The sequence below is a fragment of the Mixophyes fleayi genome, chromosome 9, assembly GCF_038048845.1.
Source record: "Mixophyes fleayi isolate aMixFle1 chromosome 9, aMixFle1.hap1, whole genome shotgun sequence".
Lineage (NCBI taxonomy): Eukaryota > Metazoa > Chordata > Amphibia > Anura > Limnodynastidae > Mixophyes > Mixophyes fleayi.
Window position 1 is genome coordinate 49,752,266 of NC_134410.1, and position 25,871 is coordinate 49,778,136.

Sequence of the window (25,871 nt, forward strand, 5' to 3'; positions counted from 1 at the left end):
TTGTGGGAAATTGTAATATTTGTTAAATGTAAATGCTATTTAAATTATTGCTGGGGCTGTTTGGAGGGAGGGAAATAGGTTTATCTATTAAATATGTTTGCTATCTAATGTCAGGGTTGGTTGGAGGGAAAGAGATCAATGTAGCAAATATGAATATTATTATTTTAATGTTGTGGCTGGAGGGAGACCTAATTATAAAACGTGGGTGATATTGATTTAACACTGGGACTGGTTGGAGTTTTCTAATTGTTATGTACCCATTTTGTTTCCAAATAGGGCCTCCACTATTCCAGTATCCAGATAATTAGCAAATGAGCTAAAGTAACCAGCAGCCACAAGTGGTGACAGTGACAAGACCAGGTAGGAGAGAGCAGGACAGTCTGCCAACTGTCCTGAATCTGGTGGGGCAGTCCCGAATTTGGGTGACTGTTTCGCTTAGGACTGTTAGGAGGTATGTCCCGCTTCACTGTGTACTGCTCGTGAAGGTGCACCTAACGTTAGTGCACACAGTATTTCCTGTGTATTTGTCTAAAATAACCATGCTACATCATAGGGGGTTACCCTGTCTAAAGTGCCCAGGCCCCTCAGAGCCGTAATCTAGCTCTGGGAATGGGCATAAAAATATATATGTGGATTAAACAACACTAAAATAGCCTCTTTTTATATAGATAAATATATATTGTGCCAAAAACCACCCTTTAAGGATGGGCCGCTACTTATGGGCCAGTGCTGTGTGCTTGCCCCCTGGGCTAAAGTCTGCCAGGCCTCCCCTGATTGGAGCTTACAGTCCAAATTCTCTAACATACACACAGAGAGAGAGAGAGAGAGAGAGAGAGAGAGAGAGAGACTAGGGTCAATTTTGATAGCAGCCAATTAACCTACTAGAATATTTTGGAGTGTGGGAGGAAACAGGAGCACCCGGAGGAAACCCACGCAAACACAGGTAGAACATACAAACTCTGGTCGGGAATTTAACTCATGACCTCAGTGCTGTGAGTCAGAAGTGCTAACCACTTAGCCACCGTGCTGCCTACTCAGGAGAACTCACCCTTTAAATTGTGGGGTAACTTTTTGGGGCTGTACCAATTGCATTAACTAGTAATTAGGTAATAAAAGAATGAAGAGATCATTGAAAACTGTAATGTTTGTTTTCCAATTTTTGCTTTCTTTCCCCTAGTTAATGATTATAAAACATATTTCCTCCAATGAGCTACCAAAAGAAAGCCCTATCTAACCCAGAGAAAACACTCTTAAATTATTTTGGGAAGACTAGTCTAAGGGGCGAATTTAGCTAGCCGCAATGTTCCTCAGAACAATGTGGCTGCGCATTTTTACCGTTACTACGGTAAAATCTTGAAGGAAAATGAGTGGAGATTTTACAGAAATCTCCGCAGCTAAGTGTTTCCAGGACTTCCTTGAGACACTACACGGCTGATTGAATTTCCCCCTAAGAAAAATATTATTTATTGCTACTTAAACATACGCAACCCAAAAAGTGAAACTTGGTCTGGTCATTAAGGGGTGAAAACCTTCTAGTCATTAAAAAGCTAATTTGTGATTAAATCCTTTCCATTGAACTTCAAGGGTTGAATAGATTACATTTTGGGGGGGGGGAGAGTGGGGGACAATCCCAGATTTAGTGGGTGTTCATCTACACATTCCTTATGACTTTTAATTACTGCATATCTCATCATAATAGATTAATCAGATAATAATATTTGCTACTTATAGCTTATAGAGACCTGAACAATTATTTTGTTGAGTTGTGAAGTTAATAAGAAAGGTTACACTTTATTTTTCAAGAGCAAGTGTTTTATGCACTCAAATTAGGTAACTCGTCATAAACTGCTGACTGCTTCCAGATGGAAACACAGAAAGGGTTAACCTGGCAGGAGGAGCTTGTGCATTTTAGGCACTAGGACCTGGAAGCAGACTCACCCACCCTGGCAGGAATCCCTTGGCTAGAAGCTCGGATAACAAAGGCAGATTGAAAATAGCCGTCATTCCAACAGCATCCTCAGCTAGTACCAGTGGCAGCACGGTGAGTAGCTGCTTTCCAGTAATATCCATGCATGTTCATTTTAAACCCACTGGCTGGCAGGGGGTATACTGGACTAATGTAAGGAGTATTATCTGTGCCAGTTAAAACAATGTATCACATACTTGCATCAGCATCTTATTTTCTGGGCAACAATATTAATGATTCAGTGTAATATTGATTGGAGACTGTGCATTATCTACTCTTATTAGTATTCTGATCAGGGATTTAGGTAAGGAAATGTGTGGAATTTTCATATTGTATTTAGCAGAATGAATGGCACTGTAGAAACATAGAAAACAAGAGGTACATAGGACTGTCATGCCTTGTGTCATAGGTGACAGTGAGCAGATAAACGTGCTGGTAATCTCACATAAAGTGGTTGTTACAGTAACAGTGGGCTTGATAGACACACGTACATGAAATGTGGTCCAGTGGTCCTACATTATACAGGTTTAGTAATAAGCATTTAAATGCACATGAAGATTGTTTAGTGGACAAATAATAGTATTCAATTTAAAAAAGATGTACTGTAATATTTCATGAAAATGCAAGCTTAAAAAAAATGTTTGCTGTTTTTAAACTAAAATATGTAAGATACCACACTGAGGACCAAGAGACACCAAGCAAAGCAAATAAAATGGAATTTTGCTCTGAAAACACATTAAGGAAAGAGGAATTTAAATGAAAGAATGCTTTTTTCTAGGAATTGAAGTGTGTCAGGACAATGAACCTCATTTCAATGCATTAAAAGAGGTGTGGGCTTCTATTGTTAATGCTGTTATACAGTATTGTAATAATATATCCCTCAGCGCAGTACATCGGGAGGTGAAGGATTGGTGATATACTGTAAAACATGCAAAGTACAGAGAAATGGGAGAGGCCAATTGTCATAGGAAATTAACCCATCGGGTACCATTCCTGAATTCAGTGCTGCAGTTGTATTGTAAAAATGTGTTAACAGTTCCCGTGTTCCACCCCTTCTCTGCAGCATGGTGTTTAAGGTGGATGTGATAGACATGTCTAGTTACATCCAGATATACATTTGTCGTGCAGGCACGTCTGGAACAATACACAGAGCTCATTTAGAACCTGTTATGATAATTTTAGATGCATTTTCATACTGACAGTACTGTTGTATTATATTATCTAGCACAAATAAGAAATTTCTTTCAATTTGGATAGCTAATCCCCAGGAGTATTTTTGGTTGGTGTAGGCGTGAGAGAGCACATGTAGGCGTGGGTTTGCTCTTCAGCTATTGATCTATAACCCTTTGTTATTAGGAGACATGGTACACTGATCCTATATTTTATTGGTATACATTTTGTGACTAATGCTACTGTTACAGTCATTTGCTTCATAGTATACATATTAACATACACAAATACATATGCCCACTGGTTACCTGTCTATATGCATTTTATGTGTGTCAATGCACATTTGCATATTCGGACATGTCTTTTGGTCTACATAATTTAATATGTTCATGTGTAATACACTCATCCACCCATTTGCAAAAGTATGTTGCTACCTTGCTTGTAGGTATTGCTGCAAATGCTATTTTTTTTTACAAATTAAGCAATTTAACACATGGTAATCAAATTGCAATTGTGGTTTTTATTTCCATTGACTTGCATGGAAAAATGTTGGTTATAGTAATGCTCCATGTGCCAAAAACTGTTAATTTGTTTTTCCTTTACCAGTGCATTTATTCAAAGCAATTTCTAACATTGATGTCTATAATGCATATATATACTAAATACAAGGTTAAAATATAAATGGATAGCACAGGGTAGTTGCCACCAATAAGCCACTATGACGTTACAGGACTGCTTAACACAAATTAGGGCTCATTCACTGATATAGCATTTAGGTGCAAAATTTGTTCATTAGATACTAAAAGTAAGTGTCTGGTTTAGTGCAACACTAATAAATGTACCTATTGTCACTGTCTTTATTATGCTGCGTAGATTTGATGAGGTCCATTGTTGAAGAGCTCATTTCTGTGCATGGTGGTGGCAAGTTCTGGGCAGATTGGGCATTCCCATAGTGAGATTCCAGATTATGCATGGGTTTAAGCACAGGAATCACAAGATTTTGTTTTGTGGACAAGATATTAAAATGAGCTCCAAAATGTGGACCAAATCAGAAGTCCACATTTCCACGAATGCCATGTCATGTAATATGTAATACTGTGCACAATGACACATGAAATAGAGGCCAATCCACACCCCTGTATTTAAACAATAGCGAATTGAGGTTCACACTCATACCTCCAAACATTCCAATTTGTGGAATTAGGGTGGGGGTGTGGCCATAGTGAGGTGAGAGCGTGGCAGGGTTGGTGCGTAGCCATTTCTTATAGGATCCTCTGGAGCGCTACTTTGCCCTCAACCCTCTTCACACCCAAAAAACTTGGCTATGTTATATGTACCAGGGGCATGTGCATGCATTACCCACTCACTGCTGCTCTGTTTTGCAGTGGTGAGTGGGACATACCTCCCAACACTCCCTGCAGTCAGGACAAACTTAATAGCTGTCAGGATGTCAGATTCCCAGAATTGGAACTAATTGAGACAGTTGGAGTTATGCAAATGAGCAGTACATTTGGTGATAAAGAGAAACGTGGAAATTAAGGGGTGTGGGAGGGTGATATCAGTCAGGAATTTCAATTTACTGTTTCACTTTTGCTAGACATGTGAGCTTTAGTCACAGTAAGAAACAATTGACAATAACCATGTACGGCATTAGCTCAGATCTACCATCTGGTTACACAGCTTATTAAAATGGGTGCAATGATGCATTAAAAATACATGCAGTGCCATGAATGTTTTCAAAAATTCAGATTAAAATTACTGTAAGGCAAGAATCTCATGCGAGTAGGTAATCTTCATTTTTACATTGTCATGTTCGGTTTAGACATGTCCTTTAATCCCATTTGAACGTCCTGCCTCACACGATGCTTTAGCTAGCAGCTTTGCCTTTGGTCCTACTACTTGCAGGACATGCCATGTGATAATTGCCTTTCTTGTTGCATCCCTCAACCATGGCAACTGATTCTTTTGTGTCGACTAGGGCTGCGGCAGAATCAAATAGATGACATCATGCCACATGTACGAGGAGTGTCTTTTATATTTAGGAAATGTGGTGGCTCGTGAAAGAATAAAACAGATTTATGAAGATGAGTCATGGGAAATGTTGTAAACTGTATTTGCTGAAATGATTTTTTTTATAGGCAAACTTTAAAACAATGTACAATAGATTTGAGAATAAAAACATAAAACAGACGATTAGAGAATGTGTTCGTAGTCACACCTCTGCCATAATTCAGGATGCTGGAATAAAAGCAGTGGGTGTCGCGTCAGCTGCTTATCTGCTTTTAGACTAGATGGTGTGTAAGCAGCATGGAATCCAGCCCTCTGGATCATACTCATCATATTTCATCAAGCTGATATACAGTACATTTCAAAATAGCATTTATCATTATGTAATAAATGTATGTTCATAGTGTTTCATTTATCTGTATATTGTATTTTGTGATTTTATTAAGACTTGGATCTCCATCACTCGATGACATGTACATTTGGTATGCACATTAAATTCCCAACAGTTAACACATGGTGTCAGCTGTCTGTGTGCTGGTGAAAAAGTAGGTGTGTCTTACACAGATTGATCTGTTACATACTGGCAAGTACTTGGATGAGGCCTAGATTATTTAAAGCAGCTCCACACCTTCAGATACATTGAATTGATCGGCCACAGTTCATTGACATGTCTTCTTTTTTTTACTAAGTACATTGATTCTGTATCTTTCTGCCACATAATTAAATAATCAGTTGATTGTGTAATTGCTTATTTTCATTGCATATATATATATATATATATATATATATATATATATATATATATATAAATATATATATATACATATATATCCATACACACACACATATATCTATATATATATATATATGTGTCTGTGTGTATATATATATATATATATATATATATATATATTATCTATAATGGTCAAAGTGGAGATTCAGATGTGGCGGTATAGAAAATGTTGTGTTAATTAATAGAATTTGATAGTTTTACAGTCAAAGTAGTAGGAGAATACCAGTGTATAACAGCCCTCTTTGACCAATATACTGTGTATGTATGTATATTATATAATAATCTTCCTTGAAGGTGGAAAACCCCTTTAAATACAAACATAATAACTTTCCTATGCTGTGGTTTTTATTAAACCTTTGAAATTATATGTAAGGCCAGAAGCCTTAGATAAAATGTCACCTTTACTTACATAATCTAAGCTCATGAATTTCCAAGGTCCAGACATCATCATGGGTTTCCTTGGGCTCAGGTGTTAAGTCTGCTATTTGCCTCAATTAGCGATCCCTCTAATTAGCCATGCCTCAATTCAGTCACTTTTAGTATCAATTATTCACAAACTTTGAGTAACATGAGAATGTGCTTGTAACAAGTAAAAGGAATTATTAATGTTACAAGGGGATTGCCCTGTTTGCTGGAGTCTGGTCGAGACATGGGAGAAACATCCTAATCTCTGCATGATTGCCTCTTCTAGGTCTCCAGAGGAACTAAGACATGGAGCTCGAATTTGGTCATTTTGATGAGAGGGATAAGACCAGGAATGCACGAACATCTCGAATGAATGGATTGCCCAGTCCTACACACAGCGCCCACTGCAGCTTTTACAGAACCCGCACTTTGCAGGCCCTCAGTAACGAAAAGAAAGCCAAAAAAGTCAGGTTCTACCGTAATGGAGATCGATACTTCAAGGGTATAGTGTACGCGGTGTCCCCTGATCGCTTCAGAAGTTTTGATGCTCTGCTGGCTGATTTGACCAGGTCCCTCTCTGATAACATTAATTTGCCCCAAGGTGTTCGCTACATCTACACCATCGATGGAATGAACAAAATAGGCAGCATGGACGAGCTCGAGGAAGGTAGGCTAAACATTTCTAATCTTTCTATGATCTGTGCTGTAATAATATAGCAATGCAATAAATGTCTCTAAAATTTTTTATTCAATTCTATATTTGTTCTGTACAAATCTGTATCCTAAAACAGACATGAATGCGTAGCAGGTGATCTGTAGACCAAAAATAGATATTATAAGAGGATATATTGACAAATAACTTAAGAAAATGTAAAATATATTTAATCACTTGATTATAGGTATCTCTGATAATAATAGCAATAGTGTTCTTGTTCTGTAACTCATGGAAACAAGATATTCAAAGTAGACAGTATAAAGCCTAAATGTGATGTTCTGTGGTTGTCTAAACAAATTCTGACATCCTTGACTCATCGTTCCTGTTGTGTCTTATCATCTCATATTGCTGGACATAACAGGTCATATAGGAAGATAGGAGCACAGTACTGTGTCTCATATTACTGTGACTCAAACCATAATTTCCTTTCATTTTCTAAACTGCTTCATAAAAATGAAAATATTCTGAAAATAGTATTTTTTGCTATGGGTCACGGCACTTTTAGAGTATCTAGGTATCAGTTTTTATTAATGTCGTATTAGTAGACCAAAAGAGTGTGAATTTGGCATCTAAGAGGTACATGGGGGACTTGGGTCCTTACACTTTATGGCTCTGGGCACTTGCTTAGGTTGCCTTGCAGGTAATCTGTTCCTGAGTGATTAGATTTTTATGAAAACCGCCATCTACACCAAACACATTCATAATTCCCATTCACAGTAATGAATGTGTCTTGTACAAATGGCCCTTCTCTCACATGCAGTAATGGAGATTCATGTGGGAAAGGAATTCCCCTATCACCACCATCTGTCACTGGCCAATGGGCGCAGGTGCGTTCTCCATACATTAGCACGTGTGCTGGTGACACAGCAGATGATACTGTATAGCCCTAGGGTGAAATGTCAAAAGCGGCAATGACAATTATTTGGAGGGAATGAAATTATATGGAAAATGTAAACTAAATACAGATTCATATGTAACTGAAGTTAAAATATACAGTGTGGAAAAGTATGAAAACTGGATCTAAGGAAAAAGGGATTTTGCTCAATCAGATTTTTGTTTTGATATAGACAGTTATAATGTGGTTGCTATAAGTAAGACCACATTTGTTTTTTACACCAGTTTTTTGTAGTTCAGTATATTTAAATTCCTTGGGCCTGATTCATTAAGGAACATAATGAATATGTGCAAAACAGAAAACTAATTTTCACCCCTTGCATTGTAACATGGTTTTTGTCCAGGAGACTTAAATAAGAAACTTCTTAATTTAAGTTCCTTAATGAATCAGGCCCCTTGTGTATACTTCTTCACTATTACAAGTTATTCTGCACAAAATAGTATTCCCCTCAATACTCACATAAAATAATGTGTTAGTAAGTATTGGTTAATGCAATATTGTTTGTTCTGCTAAGGAAAAATGAATTATTATCCATAAACAGCAAAAGAACAGACATCCCACTGCCTAATGTATCACAGACAATTGGAAGTGTTTGCAGGGTATTACTAAGTAATTATGCATGAGAGAACCTCTTTCAGATATCTGAATTTTATTCATGAAGTAGATGCCTTGTTTCCATGTTATATAAACTAAGGCTGAATTACTTTCATGAGATCTGTTTTCAGCTTTGTCAGTTATTATATAATGTTTTTTAGGGAACATTCCGCTTTTAGCATTATAACAGCTATATACCTCAAGCTAAATCCTTTAATTACATAAAGTTGCTCCAGCCAGCATTACGATTTTGCCCTAAATGTTTAAAGACCACTTAGGGGCTTGGCACATAATCTCCAGGAAGTTCACACTGCTGTGATTGATGAAGTGCACACATCACTTATACTCATTTTGGATATTCACAGTTGGTTAAAAAAACATTTACCAACAGCAAAATTTGTGTCATGTTAACACTTGGATGCCCATGTACACATGTTTAGACAGGCATAAAAGTATGATTTCAACATCCAGACATTTGGGGTAAAGATGGAAATAGAAACACTTACTTTTAATCAAGTCAAGGGGCTAGATTTACTAAGCTGCGGGTTTGAAAAAGTGGGGCTGTTGCTTATAGCAACCAATCAGATTCTAGATGTCATTTTGTAGCAGGTACTACATAAATGAAAGAATCTGATTGGTTGCTATAGGCAACATCCCCACTTTTTAAAACCTGCAGTTTAGTAAATCTAGCCCAAGGTCTCTGTTTTACATATAGTACCTTCTATTTACAATCACATTTCATTAAGGTCAAATGAAGGACTCTTATAACTTGACTGTATGTGTAACATTCATATATTATAAATGACACATGTACATTTTGGACAGTCTGTCTTTGTTGATCTACCATCTCATGTATTGGACCTAAACTCAGGAGAGTTCTGGTGTAATCAATTTAAATGAGGATATGGATCATGAGGCCCTTATACCCCACTAACTAAATATCCTGGTCACATTCTCCCGCCATTCTCCAATCCAGACATATTTTGCTCAGGGATAAATAATTATTCATATACATATATTGCAGAGACATATCTCCCATTGCAAACCACATATTGCAGAGATACTCCCAACTGCCAAGCACCATTTATATAGCGACCCCCCCCCCCCAATTGCCAGCAACATGTTGCATAGATTCTCCCTCCCAACTACCAGTCACCGGTTTCACAGAGACTTCCTAACTGTTACATGTTGAACAGAGATCACAGAACTACTAGTCACCTGTTGTAGCGCAGAGTCCTACAGCCAACCCCTCAACTGACCATGCATTCACCTGCTGCTTGAACATTCTCTTTCAGATATTGCTCATTGAGTCTGAGTGACCCCAATAGGCCTGTGTGCTTAACCTTTACAGGTCTTGATGATCACTGCACAGTACAGTGACAGTAGAGGTGACAGCGGCCAGTGTCTGCACATATACAATAAGTCACGTTCACAATATACCAGTTGGTAATTTGCAGTTGTCCAGTGGAACACAATCAACCACCTGGACAAAAGTACCTTAATCCCTCCACCAATTCCAGTAGTTTTTTACTGTGGGGCTTTTGGGTTTGAGATATATGTAACCACCGCCCAAAAAGAAAAGACTGGTGGGATTGGCATCTTCATGTCCAGTAGAGGACCATGATTAATTTTATCACACATATGATATACAGATTAACACCCATGTAAAATACAGTCCACATGCACAGTGCACTGTTTAAATGAAATAATAAATAGATATACAATCCTCAACCATTGCTTGTGTAAAACAGCTTAGACTAGTTTCCACTATAACTGGGAGACCACAAGCATGGGGTCACCTTGCAATAGTGAAAACCGGCCATAGACTGGTCACTGTGTGACTAGCGTCTATATGTGGCGGAGGGGGGTTTCTGAGCCCCTCTAAGGTGCGGAGGCCTGGGTAATTAACAAGATTGGAACCCTTGGCATAACTATTTTGACATCTCAGAGGTTCCAGATTAATATACCCATGCCCATTATAACAAAAATTAAATAAAGACAAAACACACACATTCAATTTTAAAGTTAAAATGTATTGTATAAGAGACTCTCCAGAACCCTCCTTCAGCACTTAAATAATAAAAAAAATCTATATATTTTGTTATTTCTTAATCCATTGTGGTCCAATGAACTAAAAGAAAAAAGTCCCAATCTTCACCAGCTATTCCTAGGTATACTACAAGCAATGTCCCAATGTTCAGATGTCAGATGATTCCTAATAGCACAATTGCAGCATGTTTGGCCAATATTGTTCGATTTTTACTATAGCAAGCTATTAAAAGTATCAGTCTGACGTTATGTTTGTTATCTCTATTTTGAAAAGTATTCCACTCCCTAATCTGTTTTATGACTAAGGCTGGTTACAGACTACAGGAAATTTCTCCTGCTGTGATATTAACGATTTTTACCAATGACTGAAAAAAAGAAAGTCCCGATCAGCACCCTGATTCATGTGTACACACTATACACGGTTTACAAGATTTGCCTGCAGATCTGTGCTCTTCATCTGTCATAACCATCGGCTGAAAAGATTGTGACTCTGCACTCTCCATAGAGATCTATGGACACTGCCGTTCGTGAATCCATACACAATGCTGAATTGCAACAACATCGTTCCATCGTTGAACGAGATTTTTAGTCCGGTTTAAAAATCAAGTGATATGATACGATGTGCTTTGGCGCGATAATCGTTCATCACTGCAGTGTACACACTAATGCGATATTGGGCCGAACAGTCGTTTATTATGTTATTGGCCCGAAAATCGGCTGAAAACACTGTAGTGTTTACCCAGCCTAATAAGGTACCACTCTATTTCAAACCTGTGTTTGTATAGGGCTTGTTTTCAAATACAGTTTTATATCCGCCTACGACGCGTTACCCTGAACTGCATCGTGGACATAATATAAGCGTACTCTAAAAAATGTGATCTAATCACCACTATAAGAAACACATGCAGCAAGCATAGCCAATACATTCCTTAATAGCTTATGCTGCATTCACTCATACAATAATTATATTGGACAAAAAAATGTTCCATGTGGCCATAGGCTTCGTCTGGTTAGTTTACAAATGAGGCTAAGATTATATGTCATATATAGCTATGGAATCTATTATCCTGGATCATTGTAAATAGATGTACAGCTATTATGAATGGATGTATAACTATTATTATGATAATAGATTTGTAGGATAAGTCTTAGGGCTAGATTTACTAAACTGCGGGTTTGAAAAAGTGGAGATGTTGCCTATAGCAACCAATCAGATTCTAGCTGTCATTTATGTAGTGCACTCTACAAAATAACAGCTAGAATTTGATTGGTTGCTATAGGCAACATCTCCACTTTTTCAAACCCGCAGTTTAGTAAATCTAGCCCTATGTCTGACTTTTTATTTTACTGGAGGTTGAACAGAGTCAAATAGTCAAAAGTACTCACTGAAGAAATGTAAAAATGGACAGAGGAAGTGATACTACTCATGTTATAAATACACACAGCATTGTTTCTTATCTATGCCACCCATTCATTGGAAACTTCCAGTCCAACTAGCTCAGTGACAGGAAAGCAGAATAGACAGACTGCGCCTCTTTTTTCCATGACTTTCTACATGGAATTGTGTGTCCAGAAAAATAGCATTTTTATACACTATTATCTTAGTTTTGTTATTTAAAGGATTTTAATATAGTTTTTAATTTCTGTATATTTAGGTTTTTGATCACTGTGCTGCACACTTTGCATGCACAAAAAAAGTATAATAACTTCAAAATGGCAATTTAAACTGTTACCATTCTTCAATATCAAAACACCTGCCACTAGAGAAATAAGTTAGTATCCAATTAGCGTATGCTCAAAGTAAAGGGGGTTTCGAGAATATTTTATGCTGGAGTAGTGCTGCAATTGATCTGCTTTGATGCACTTGTAGAACCCAGTTACTTTGATGGCCATATAAGCTAGAGCATGTAATCACTCATTAGTTTCACTGTCCGGTGTCTTCTGTGCTGACATTACCATTGGGCCATCTGTCATTCCTGTGCTGACTTGGCAGTTCAGCGTCGCTGTCACTGGAAGGCTGCCCTGCATATTATATAGAGGCAGATTTTGCATTGTAATACCAGGTGGTACAGCTTTTACATGACAATGTGTTCTTATATTGTTTGAAGGATCGGATTTATATGAGCGAGCCGGAAACGGTCAATTTGTTTAACCTTCTTTTTTGCCACAGTTAAGTACTGCATAGTTAGTGCATTAAATAAAAAGAAATATACACACTTCACATAATTGACACTATTATGTATTCTCTAATCATGACATCAGATAGGACACGAGAATGAGACCTGCACCATTCTCTAAATACACAAAATATTCTCAATGCCAAGTGTCCTGGGATGCTGAAAACACTGCACTTTAGAAAGCAACTGAGCTGTAAGCCATTAGTAGCCCTGGTTCTATGGCTTTATTTAGATAGCTACAGGAGATTAAAGGAATGTGTACATAGTTCAGAAGATTTGTACACATATTTAGCACATTGAATGCTTTGGGAAGGAACCTACCTTAATGCATTGGTGAGAATTTAGGCATTGGTGGCCCTTCAGAATCTTGCTATATAGCCAGCTAGTTACTCCCCTGTTCTAAAAATTAGAAACTTTTCCTTTAAGTTTTTCAGTGGTACCAAGTAAAAACTCATTTTCATTGCACCATCCTTCCTAGGGAATCATCACATTTATATTTGCTGTTTTTGATCATTAGCCGAATGAATGACATAGGGGCAGGCCCGGCGCTCCCATTAGGCAAGGTTAGGCACTTGCATAGGGCGCCGGGCTCTGGAGGGCGCCTGGACCATACCTGTCACGGCTGCCGTACAGCATTCAGATGCACGGGGGAGGGGGGAAGAGGCTATTGTTCACCACCGCCGCCTCTCTGCTCCGTCTCCTCCCCTCCACTCACTAGTGTCAGTGAGTGGAGGGGAAGAGGTGGAGCAGAGAGGCGGCGGTGGTGACGTAAGGAAAGACGGGGTGAGGGGTGAGGAGGGAGGAGGGCGCCGTTTTTGCGGGGGGGGGGGGGGGGGGCGCCGATTTTTTCAAAATCCCTAGGGCGTCATGGACCCTAGCACCGGCCCTGCATAGGGGTCTACTCATTATAGGGAGAAAAGCTCTTGATCTGGTGAAAACTCTGTATTTACCAAAACCCCCAGGCTAGTTTCTGGCTATCACCTCTTTACCATGGACAGTGACGGTACAAGTGCTGCTCTCCTTCTGTCACTGTTGTCATCTCAGGATGGGATACATAAAGAAAAGCTTTGTTTATTTAAATTAAAAAAATTCTTTGAATTGGAATGGTCCAATTCAATTAGTTTTTATGTATATTTCTGTAAACAATTGATTGATTTATTTTTAATTATTCTTTACTTTTTTAATGCATCTGTAACTGGAAGCCCAAGCCCCGGATTCCAGTTCCAGAACGCAAGCCGAGTCCTGCCAATATTGAGTATCACTCAGCTGCCCCAGCAGAAGTTTATTGTTGTATTGGGCTAAAGAACACATTCTAACTCTACAATCAACAATAGAAAATCTTCCATATCGCTGGGTCTTTTTAATAGACCCCATAATATCACTCAACCAGTGCTTTTAATGCCCCTGAGATGCTCCCACACAGAGCGCTGGCTACTGACATGAGAAACAGCCAGCAGCTTCTTACATGTGAAACTATTGGCTGCTGCTCATCCTTGTCACGTTGAGAGTGTGGTGCAGCCAAGTGCCACACTTCCAGTCCCAGGAGGGGAGGATGACGACCCCACCTCCCACCAGATAATGGAAGCAGTGGAGGTGGGAGCACAGCGCGAAGGGTGTGCGCTACTTCGGATGGGACGTAGCACCTGCCAATCAGTCTGATAAACTTTTGTAGACATTCCAAAATACAAATGTCATAGGGTGGGTCAGATATAAGTCACAGTAGGCTGGTGCTTCAGGCCAACAATAGATCTTTTTCTCCCAAGCAAGTCAGGTTTTTTTCTTGGGCATTATTTGCAATATTCCGTGGTAAGTGCATATCCAGGACTAAGGCTGTGCGACTGCAGACTCAAAGGGGGATACTCAATTAGGTCGGCATTCACGGCACCGCACCGGAACAGGCCGTGAAGACATTCTGCCGGACCGCAATATCCTGGATTTTTCGTTCGCGCCCCATCAGGATGCGAACGAAAATCTGTGATGTTGCAGTACCGTATTAACATACTTACTTATGCAGCGAATCCCGGACCTAATTGAATACCCCCAAACAATGTAAATCTTGCCCTGATTATAAGCATTCAACTGAAGTACTGCAAGAAACTGTAAATGAATACAGGACTGCATAAAGAGCTATATGACTGGAGCATACAGCTACTTGTTTGGTGCACAAAAATAAAATTGTTCCAGCATTGGGCCTTGGCTCTGATGACGCTGCTGTGTAGTGCACTTTGTTTGTAGCATGTATGTCACAATAAATAGTAAAATAATCAAATAAATAATCAGCTATGTTTACAGCATCTGAATCCCATAAACAATTCATAATTGACATCTATATAGTTTAGGATTTGATGTCGTTGCACATAGATTATGCACCTGACAGCATCAGGGATTAACCTTTATAAAATACATTCTGCTAGGACACCTAGATTAAAAATAAACATTTTACTGTCGCATACATTTTTCATAAGCATCCCGTAAAAAATATTAAGGCAGTACATTGAATTTCTATTCAGAGTAATTAGTAGTGTTGTCTACTAATGGTTTGCATTTATAATTACAAATAAACACTAACTAATTCTGTGCAGCTTCGTTACTGATCTAAGAAAAAGTGAATACATTAAAGAGGAACGTGCTGCGGGTCCTACTGACAGGGAGGGTATAAAACAGAATTTTTTAGCATATATATTTATAAATGAGCGCAAGAGCAATATGGCAGAATTTCATGACAGTCACACAGTACAGATTTTATAAATAGTATGCTGGAGTGAAGGGGGTGTTTAGATAAGCATGTGCTTTTTTTCAGCAAAGCAAAAACCGCTCCAATTAATTTGCAAATCCCATTGAGGCCTAGAAGCTGAAAGAAATTAAAATGGATGGGTATGAGATGTGTTTAGAGGGACTGGCAAGCAATACTAATCCTATAAGCAGCGCAATTCCTTCCTTGCCTGCAGAAATGCATATTTAGGCATAGCTGAATTTTGAAATCTGTATTTCTATTTATTTATCAAGGCTTCATTTTCTTAAAAATAGAGATTTGCCAGGCACATTTTGAATGCAGTCTTTTGTGGACGATCGTTTAGAGATTGCATTGTTTCTATGACAACCACTTTCGGTTTACCTTCAGCGTCTTAATACAATGGTTGCCTGCTAGATCTTTTGTTTTTCCTCTTACAGGAATATATTTACACATTGTAGACATGAGCTAGGTAGATATGTAAGTAAATATGTAGTACCTATATCTTACATTAGTTACATAACATTTTAAGGTCACAGTTCAACATACAAGAGTTTTAATGAGATATATTTATAGGTATTTGTAGTGAATACAACCTAAACCTGATTAGAAGATGCACAATCCCTAGCAGTACATACAGTGCTTACAAACTACAGTCTGGAATAAGGTGACAACATTCTTTTGTAATGCTAAAGAATGAATGAAGAACATATATGCAACATATATGGGATCTATTATTCAGAATGCTTGAAACTTAGGACTATATTTACTAAACTGCGGGTTTGAAAAAGTGGAGATGTTGCCTATAGCAACCAATCAGATTCTAGTTATCATTTATTTAGTACATTCGACAAAATGACAGAATCTGCTTGGTTGCTATAGGCAACTTCTCCACTTTTTCAAACCTGCAGTTTAGTAAATATACCCGTTATTAGAGTTCTCCAGATAAGGTATTTTTTCAGTCATTTAAAGCATGATCACTAAAAGATACTAAGGTACATTTAAATATTACCCATGTATTTCCCTATACAGTCCCTGGTTTTCTCCTCCTCATAAAATTGTTAAGTTGTGTTTCTCAGAGTGACTGTAGGAGGAGACGCCTGGTGACCATGTCTGGTTGTATGATGCAATAGAAATATACAGGAATATCTATATATCTGTTTGTATGGCACCTGTTTTTTCTGTTTTTAGATTATTTGAGATATTAGTCCTTATACAGTGCCACTGTGCAGCACCTTAAGTCGATAATTAAAGTAGACCGTTCACTATTCATTTTATGTGATTACTTAATAGCCAATCAACTCATTACCCCATGAGTACAATCAGACCTAGTGAATATTAAGCAGACAGTGCCTCAGTGATATCACTTGTTCCTATTAATTTGGTAGGCTGCATACTCATTCAACCCACAAAATGGATGCCTTCATCTATGCAATGTCTTTTAAATCAAAAGGGGATACTGGAATACTAATACCTAATCTATGGAAATATTATAATTTTCCCATTTGTCCTCAAACTTCCAGAGGTTTCCCTATTCATTTTTGCATCTAATCTATGTTATATCAGCTCAGTTTTCCCCAGTATTCTCTCATTTTACTCTTTGCTTATTTTAAACCCTAATCACAATCTAAAGTGTAATACTGTTATTTATTAACATTTATTTATGTAGCACCAGCATACTCCACAGTATTTTACAATTGTGACCAAGTACAGTAATAAAACCATGCTTGGCAACTGTCCCGTAATGTCCGGGAGACTCCTGAATTCCAGGTAGGCCTCCCACACTCCCGGGAGAGGAGGACATTCTCCTGCATCCTGCCTACTTTCTAGTGAACTGGGCAGGATGGGCGCCAAATTAATGCAATTTGTGTAATTTTGGCCCCACTTCCCGTGGAAAAATTACAAAGTCGAACCATTGCTTTGCGGGGGCGCTGCCAAAATGACTCTATTCATTGCGCCCTGCCCTCTCATTCTCAGTGATTGAAAGGTCAGCAACTATGAATAAAATAAGGCTGGGTATTAATAAAACAGACAACAAGCTTATAATCTGTAAGTAAAATAGTAGTTAGATACATGAGGTTAAGTGCCACAAATTGTATCCTGGACCAGCTAGATTGCAATGGGAAAAGTGGTTAGCGGGTTTACATGGACCATTCACACAACATGTTGGATTGGTGATCAGTAGGTTGTTTGAATTTATATGTAAGTTTTGTGGGAACTAGGTAGAGGGATATTCATTGTGTACAATAGCCTACCTAGTGTGGTTAAGAGAGTGGTTCGGGACTATGATAAACTTCCCTAAGCAGGTCTGTTTTCAGGAAACTCTTGAGGATTTGGAGGCTAGAGAAAAGTCTTGTTGTAAGAGGGAGGAATTTCTACAGTGTAGGTGCAGCCCAAAGAATAATATATAACCAGTAATGGGAGCAAGTTATGAGTGAGGATGAGAGGTGCAGATCTTGAGAGTGGAAGGGTTGAGTTGGGAGATATTTGAAGCAACTGAAGATATGTGGTTGTGCTGTCAGCAGAACTATTGGCTGTTTTTGTATGATTGAGATTGAGATGGAGAGAAGACATTGAAAATGAAGGGACATTACATTTATTAACACCAAACAACACGGATGGAGAATGATGAGAAGAGGATAGATAAATGTATGTTGTGTTATATGTATACTAAAAAGCTTATTTATTTTCCAAGAGACTTGGTATATAGATAGGGAAGATCAGAGAGTCTAGAATTGAGACCTGTGATAGAGGGAGAGGAGGTTGATCCAAACTCCGACATCACTCTATATTTTAACTTTACTCTAAATTATAAATATACTCTGAATCAACAATCCTAAAGTCCTGTTGGAGCCTCAGTTCCTGGTCTTATGGTATTAAAAAAGACCTCTCTGAGGTGCAAGCAACAATCAAAAATGTTTTAGTTCCCTAAAGGCACGCGGTGTCTCATCACGTGAGGCTCCGATGGAACTTCGCACTGAATTGAATTAGTCCCTTTGTTTCAAACATCTATAATGTAGCAGAGCCTTTACAAAGTATATATATGACTGCCACTAACCAATGCTTGGGGTCAGTCACATAAAATAATAATTATTATTTTATGGTCTACAAAACTGCTATGTATAGTAAATATACCAGCTGCTTATATACCAACTCATAGTTTGTAACTGCCTCTACTTTCTAGTCCCAGGATTTGTCCCTGGAAATGCCTGTATGTTTCAGTGCTAACCAACTGCATTTTAGGTGACATTCTTACAATTAATTCCTATTATCTAGGCTATATATGTGAATATGTATTGTACAGGACTATTTCAAGTAAAAATGTACACATTAAAATAAATTCAGTAAACATGACATGTTGAGTATTGTAGTGTTCCAAGGTCTACAGAGACCATATCACAGGATCAGTGGCAAAATGTATCTGTAAATTGTTTGAAAATGTTGCCAGGTGTTCTTTCAACAACATAACCTGCAGTATGGTTCCAATTTCAACACCTCCATTCTCACTTTAAATTATTATGTTCACCCTGTGTACTGTAAAATACATTGAAAGTGTAAGTGGGCTTCTCCACTTAAAGTAGAGAAAGAAGTACATTGGTGCTCTAGTAGGAGAAGATGATATCATCATTCATAGTTGGCGTTTAGTGATGTTATCAATGTATTAATTAATAACAAAAATATTATATACACTCTGCTGTAGATAATGCTAGAATACACTAGTGACATTTATTAATGTACTATATAAATTACTGTGAATATCTTTATAATAGAAAAGTGATGTTAACATATGTATGACTTCCTTTAAATAATATCTGTATAAACAGAGTTCTAATGTCATCGCTTGTGAGTTATGATGTCATATCTTCCATGTTCATTGGAAAAATGTGTAAAGAATAATGCGCCCCATTACTGAAAATGATTTCAGATATTAGCAGGCATCTCATATTTTTGTGAACTGTATAACAGAAATCAGCCTACAGCCTCATGTTTAATATATCAACAAAACTCCTTAGTGATTCTAAATCTGAGATGTACAGAAGGGAGTGCATTAGCTCATATAAAATATATATTATATCAATAGACTTTGTCTAGTGACTTTTCTGTAACTAATATCTATACAAATGACAGGTTGTTTTACTATTGTAAGCAGTTGCTGTAAAACTTGTGAATTATAAGGATGAACGTACCCCTTACAGTAAAATATCACTGATATTAGAAGTCACCGCACAGTGACCTTTATAAGGACGTGGAAAAGCATGGTGACCTTCACTATCCTTATAATTTAAAGCATGGGAACATTATACCATATGTAATCAATGCTTAATGTTATTTTCACTGTAGAGTTTTATAAGTCACCCAAGAGTTCTGTGTATTGTGATCTTGTTTCTTTATTTGAGCATAAAGCTTATAAGGGACTTATAATATCCTTTTTATTTACAAATGGAGTACATACTGGATATAATAATCATTAAGGAACAGTACTGTGCTTTTCATGTCATGTTAGCTTTAGATAAACTACCTCTTTGTGCCTTTGAAAAGCTTAATTGTATTGATGACACTGAGGATTAGTTTGCCTAAAGCAAGTAAAGATTATCTGTCTACACATATCACAGACTCTCTGTATGTCTGTTATATCTTAGGTGAAAGCTATGTTTGTTCATCTGACAACTTTTTCAAGAAACTGGAATACACTAAGAATGTCAACCCAAACTGGTCGGTCAATGTGAAGACTTCCGCCACTCTTAAGTCACCCCAGTCCCTCGGAAGCTGCAACAACGCCCAGTTCAAGGAGAGCAAGGACTTTGTCCGTCCCAAGTTGGTCACTATCATTCGAAGTGGAGTAAAGCCACGCAAGGCTGTACGTGTCCTCCTAAACAAAAAGACGGCTCATTCCTTTGAACAAGTTCTTACCGACATCACTGATGCCATTAAACTGGAGACCGGAGTGGTCAAGAAGCTATACACTTTGGATGGAAAACAGGTAGGGTAAGATTTGGGAAAATGTTTGACTTACTGTTGCACAAATTAATAAAATTATAGACATCTATATTTTTTGGCATTAATGAGGTTTACAGTAGTGTAGTCATAAGATGAACTATTGTTTTATGCAGTGCCGGTGCTGCTGTTTTTGCTGCCTTGTGCAATCTTTAATCTCCGGACCCCTTTAAACCCACACACTGTTCAAATTCTAAGTCAAGAGGGTTTTGTTTGTTTGCACCAGCTACAAGGAGGAGATGAGTGGGTTGAGGCCCACTTGCACACACGCTTTTACACTTCTGTGCAAAAATGAGATTTCTATTTGCGAGGCAAGATTATTCTAATGAGATACAGTGGTGGAGTTAGTGAATTTAAAAGGCATTCCTTGGTTTGCGGGGAGGGTGAACAGCCTTTCCTCCTCATGAAAAAGACAGAGGGGTATATTTACTAAACTGCAGGTTTAAAAAAGTGGAGTTGTTGCCTATAGCAACCAATCAGATTCTAGCTTTCATTTATTCAGTGCATTCTACAAAATGACAGCTAGTATCTGATTGGTTGCTATAGGCAACATCTCCATTTTTTTCAAACTCGCAGTTTAGTAAATATACCCCAGGGTGTGCAGGTTGGGAAATTGTCTCTATACTGTGCCTGCACTTCAGCAGGAAAATGCAGTTTTCACAAAGGAGTTATTATTCATTTATGTGTATAAGTCTTTCTATTGTACGTTGCTTAGCTTAGTGAGAACATATCTGCACTTTGTATCCATCCAGCACTTTATATTTAATAAATTTTACCTGCACCAATGTAAATCCAACAATAGTTGACCATAAGATACAAGAAGTGTTCTATTGAGCTGCCTTTATGATGCCAGAAATATCACCTTGAAACATTGTTGTTGACAAGGATATAAAAAGATGTATGTAAAACAATCAATATACTACATGTACACTGTAGATACATGGAACCAGTATGCCATGTTACAATAACAGAATGACTACTGTAAAAGTGCTATTATATTGGTTAACAATAATGTACTTCAATGTTATATTGGTTGTAAAATTTTTAAATATAGTGCACTTCAATTACTGTGACATTAGTTTTCTCGTTTCTGACAGATATACTGTAACAGACTAGCAGACGATGCAATACGTAATGTTTTAGAGAGGTCAACAGTATGACCTCATAAATCTGGGTAACATGCACTCATTTCACTTTTATATCCTCATGCACCAGCAAGTCCTAATAACGTGTGTAGCCAGCCATTATGATAAAGATTTAATGCAAACTGCTTGGCGAGTGCCAGAAGTGCATCCCTTAATACATAGGGTTCTATTTATTAAGGTGAGAAAGGCCATATCCCCAGCAAAAATCTTTGTTGCTGAAGGTAAGGCTTCACCCTTATCTATTAAAGGCTATTGTCATGTTTTTGCCAGCAGTAGCTCCGTTGGCAACAAGAGATTCTCTGATGAAAGCTTCCCCATGCAAGCTATGGAAGACAATTTGACACATTTATGTACTGCTGTAAACCTCCTGTCATTATCACCATTGCAGCATAGCAATAGTAGAATAAATTCATTAAAAAAAAAATCTTTACTTATTTTAAAAAGAACATCTTTTTCTAATACTTTTTTGGATACTTTTGAACATTTTTTAATTTTTTTTTACCCTTTTAATTTTCCCAGTACTGTAATAAATGCATAAACCATTGTTTCATGTACTTGGCTTTACCCAAATAGGTCTCCAAATATCAGGTAATGTATTGCTTGATAACTCAACTGGTGGATTGTTTACAAGGCACTGACTGGTGCAAACATTTACTTTTTCTCCAATTTGCCATCTAAGTGTACAAAGACTCAGGCAATACATTGTCATCTCAACTTATGTATTTTTCACTTCTTGTCTATCCCCTCTAATGGAAGCACTTATTGTATTTGGGAATTTGGAATCCCCAATATCATGTTTGTTGTATTGACTGTCAATTACTTTATGGAAAATGAGGGCATATGCAAAGAAAAAGATAAAGTACCCTCCCCCCCAAAAAAAAAAATCTGATTTTTGTAGATAAGTAGTCAAATAGTAAATAGTAAGTCAAACATATGAAATTATGGACTGGATACCCCATGTTTGCAATTCAGATGACAATGAAACTTATGATTCTCTATCATACTCTTTATAAAATCATGACGCAAAGGGCCTAATTTAGAGTCAGATGCAATTTACACTGAAATCGTAAATGTAAATTGCATCCCGTAATTTACACAGTATTCCAAGTGGCACGAATCTTTAGATCTGTGCGACTTAGAATACTGTGCAAAGTGCACAAAAACGCCTCTTTATCTGCCTTATGGGTCGGCATGTAAGTGTATCGTGCACTGCACCCTGTAAAGCAGATGATTGGATAAAAAAAAGTGTAAAAAAAATTCAAAATTGTGCTCCCCCCGAAACCAGCACAAGGGTTGGTTATGCTATTTGAAAGGAGGTGCACATCTTTTTTTAAATTTAATTAGTTTTTTACTTTTTCTTTTAATACATCAAGGTCTCTTGCACCAGCTGAAAGCACCTGCAAAAGATACGTCTCCTAGAGACCTATCTGGGTGGACACACCTTTGCATTGCTCGGGTCACCCACTACCTCTCCCGTTCCACCTCTCAAAGTACAGAGAGGATCAACGGGGAGATTTGTCTCAGTCAGAATGCAAACTGAGAAGGATCTTTGGCCAAAACTGCTTTTTGCACAGATCAGAAGGACTTGCGTCCAACTCTAAATCAGGCCCAAAGTTGTCTTTATTTAGCTATGCCTTGGAAGCCAATAAGTTCAGGAAAATTCCAAACCATTCACGTTTTTTGCCGCCAACCACAATTGCTGGACGTATGACAGGGAAAAAGTACGGCAGGACACGTTAGATCACTTTCCTTAAACATGTACATGATAGGATTAGAAATCCTGTCTTACTAGTTTGTTAGATCTGCATCCTGTTGAACTGAGATGGCAAGTAACTCGTCTGCATTATTTTTCAAACCAAGCCGTCCCTGCTTTATACACCAAAACGGAAAAAAAAAAACCCTCCCTAGCTTTTTTTTTTGCAGTGTTGTTTTTCAGTTTAATTAAATCCCAAACACTGATCGGAAAAGACACAGCAAATCCTACATGTGTGAAAGCTGCATAGCTATCAACCACATATGGGTTGTGTGTAAAGGAATACATCAAATAGAAATGGAATAACCTAAACAGCCTAAGTAGCCCCTCGGTGTCCTGGGCATTTCTACAAATGTTTTGTGAGGGCCCTTTTACATATATCCATAGAAGAGGCCTGGAAATTATGGCAGGACATTATACTTGCCGAATGGAGACTGGAATTAACATCAAAGTATTAAATAAATACCCAGTATAAGGGTGTTTCTTATTGTGGCAGGCATTAAGTTATTCTGTACATGTCATGATGATCTCTGTTCTCACCAAGTGATCTTAATTACATTGATCCCTGGCTCTATTCGCGTAATACTCTCCAGGTCAATTCCTACTTAATGCCATAAATTTGTACAGATTGATAGTATAACTTCAGTAACTCATAAAGAGGAACCAGAAAGCTCTGCAAGAACATGTAACAAAGGACAATATTCCCATGCACTCAGCTGCCTGATAGCAAAACAGAACACATTTGAATAAAAAACTGCTTCTACAATAGAAAAGCAGAAGTCTTAGTTGCATACATTTGCAAAGACATGAGTAAGCCACCTAGCACTTTCAAGGTGCTTTCGCTAATAGGATGGAGCCAACTCTAATTAATGAAAGTACCAAAACTGGATCATATACATATGTTTTATATTTGAAAAAATTGAGAGTAAAACTTATCAGGAAATACAGGAGGTATCTTGAGTGCACTCATTGTCAGCATGGTGGCTCAGTGGTTAGCACCTCTGCTTCACAGAGCTGAGGTCTTGAGTTCGGTTCCCAAATAGGGCCTTATCTGTGTGGAGTTTGGAGTACCCAGAAGAAAACCAGGCAATCACAGTTTCCTCACCCATTCCGGGAAAAAAAACTATTAGGTTAACTGGCTGCTGACAAAATTAACCCTAGTCTGTGTGTGTGTGTGTGTGTGTGTGTGTGTGTGTGTCTGTGTGTCTGTGTGTCTGTGTGTGTGTGTTAGGGAATTTAGACCATATGTTCCAATGGGGCAGGGACTGATGTGAATGCCAAACATTCTCTGTACATCACTGCAGAGTTGGATGCACTATATAACTAAATGGTGATAATATGCTAGTTATAAATTGATTCAACAAGTACCTCCATTTTTCATTTAATAGCTATTGAATGAAATACGTAAAATATATGTATATGGAAGGAACTCTTCCCCTTTAAGTCTAACTTTTACTAGTAAAGATTGTACTAATTTATTGGATGTTAAAAACTAGGAGACACAGAAATAATATGCTGCCAGGCTTATAACAGTATCCATAGTGTATTATCTTCCCTGTGGGATATCTGTCTGCAGAAGCACAAATAGTGGGTTTATTTGTACTTAGCAATATGTAATAAAAGGACATGCGTTTTTTGTTGTCACTGAATGCTTTGCTATTATTTACAAAAATACCTAAATCATGTCATAGAATTTACTTACCCTGTCATTCCTTGATGCTTTCTACGCTATTTGGCATGGCTACAGTGAGATAAATGGCTGCAGAATTGTTTAGTTTCACTGAAAGGTCAGCATCATTGTTAATAGGAAAATACTTTTGTATAAATTAACTTTGAAATGCATGAAAAGGCAATGTGGTTTAATAGTAATTGTATAATAGTGTTCTAGCTGGTGTGCCCGTTTATGTATGAGTGTGTCAGTCTACAGCTGTGCCAACCTTCATCAACATGTGGCACCCAAACAAAGACCACCTGCATGAAATATTTCTATATTATATATTTACATATTATTATACACATTTAATCATGGTTTGAATCAAGGATGGATGATTTCCATTTTTATTTTATAAAATAGCAAGGAAACCGTAAGTATAGAGTTGAGGTTATGGGTAGGCACAGTAATACAAGTCTGGGGGCAAGAATTATAAGGCCACAGGATGAAACTTTAAGGAACAAGCTGAGAACGTGGCCTGACTTGTGGGTCCTTCCCCTATATCTATACACCTAGGAAACACCATACCAGTCATTAATTTAAAAAAGCAGATGTGCATTGGAATAAAAACAAAGGGGCCTATCATACTCCAGTGACTGACAATGTTTCTGCATACCAGCTTCAATTACCAGAGCCATGTAGTAGAAGAACATCTTGATTTTAAGTATGGTTAAGCTCATTATGCAGTGGCGCACGCAGGGGGGGTTTCTGAGTCTCTAGAACCCCCCCCCCTGCGCTAACTAAGTGGCCAATGTCCTATACAGC

The 25,871-nt window shown here is 37.9% G+C and overlaps 1 protein-coding gene across 3 annotated transcripts in view; it reads left to right on the plus strand.

Moving 5' to 3' along the window:
- The first annotated feature begins 1,991 nt into the window (after positions 1–1,991).
- DCX (doublecortin) overlaps positions 1,992–25,871 on the plus strand; it is a 102,735-nt gene continuing 78,855 nt past the window's right edge. For all 3 annotated transcript variants that reach the window (XR_012678868.1, XR_012678869.1, XM_075184314.1), the window contains exons 1-3: positions 1,992–2,041; positions 6,628–7,008; positions 20,143–20,483. Coding sequence is in view for 1 of the 3 variants with exons in the window: in XM_075184314.1 (XP_075040415.1) it covers positions 6,648–7,008; positions 20,143–20,483 (702 nt within the window). In the remaining 2 variants the exon portion in view is untranslated. The remainder of the gene's footprint in view (positions 2,042–6,627; positions 7,009–20,142; positions 20,484–25,871) is intronic.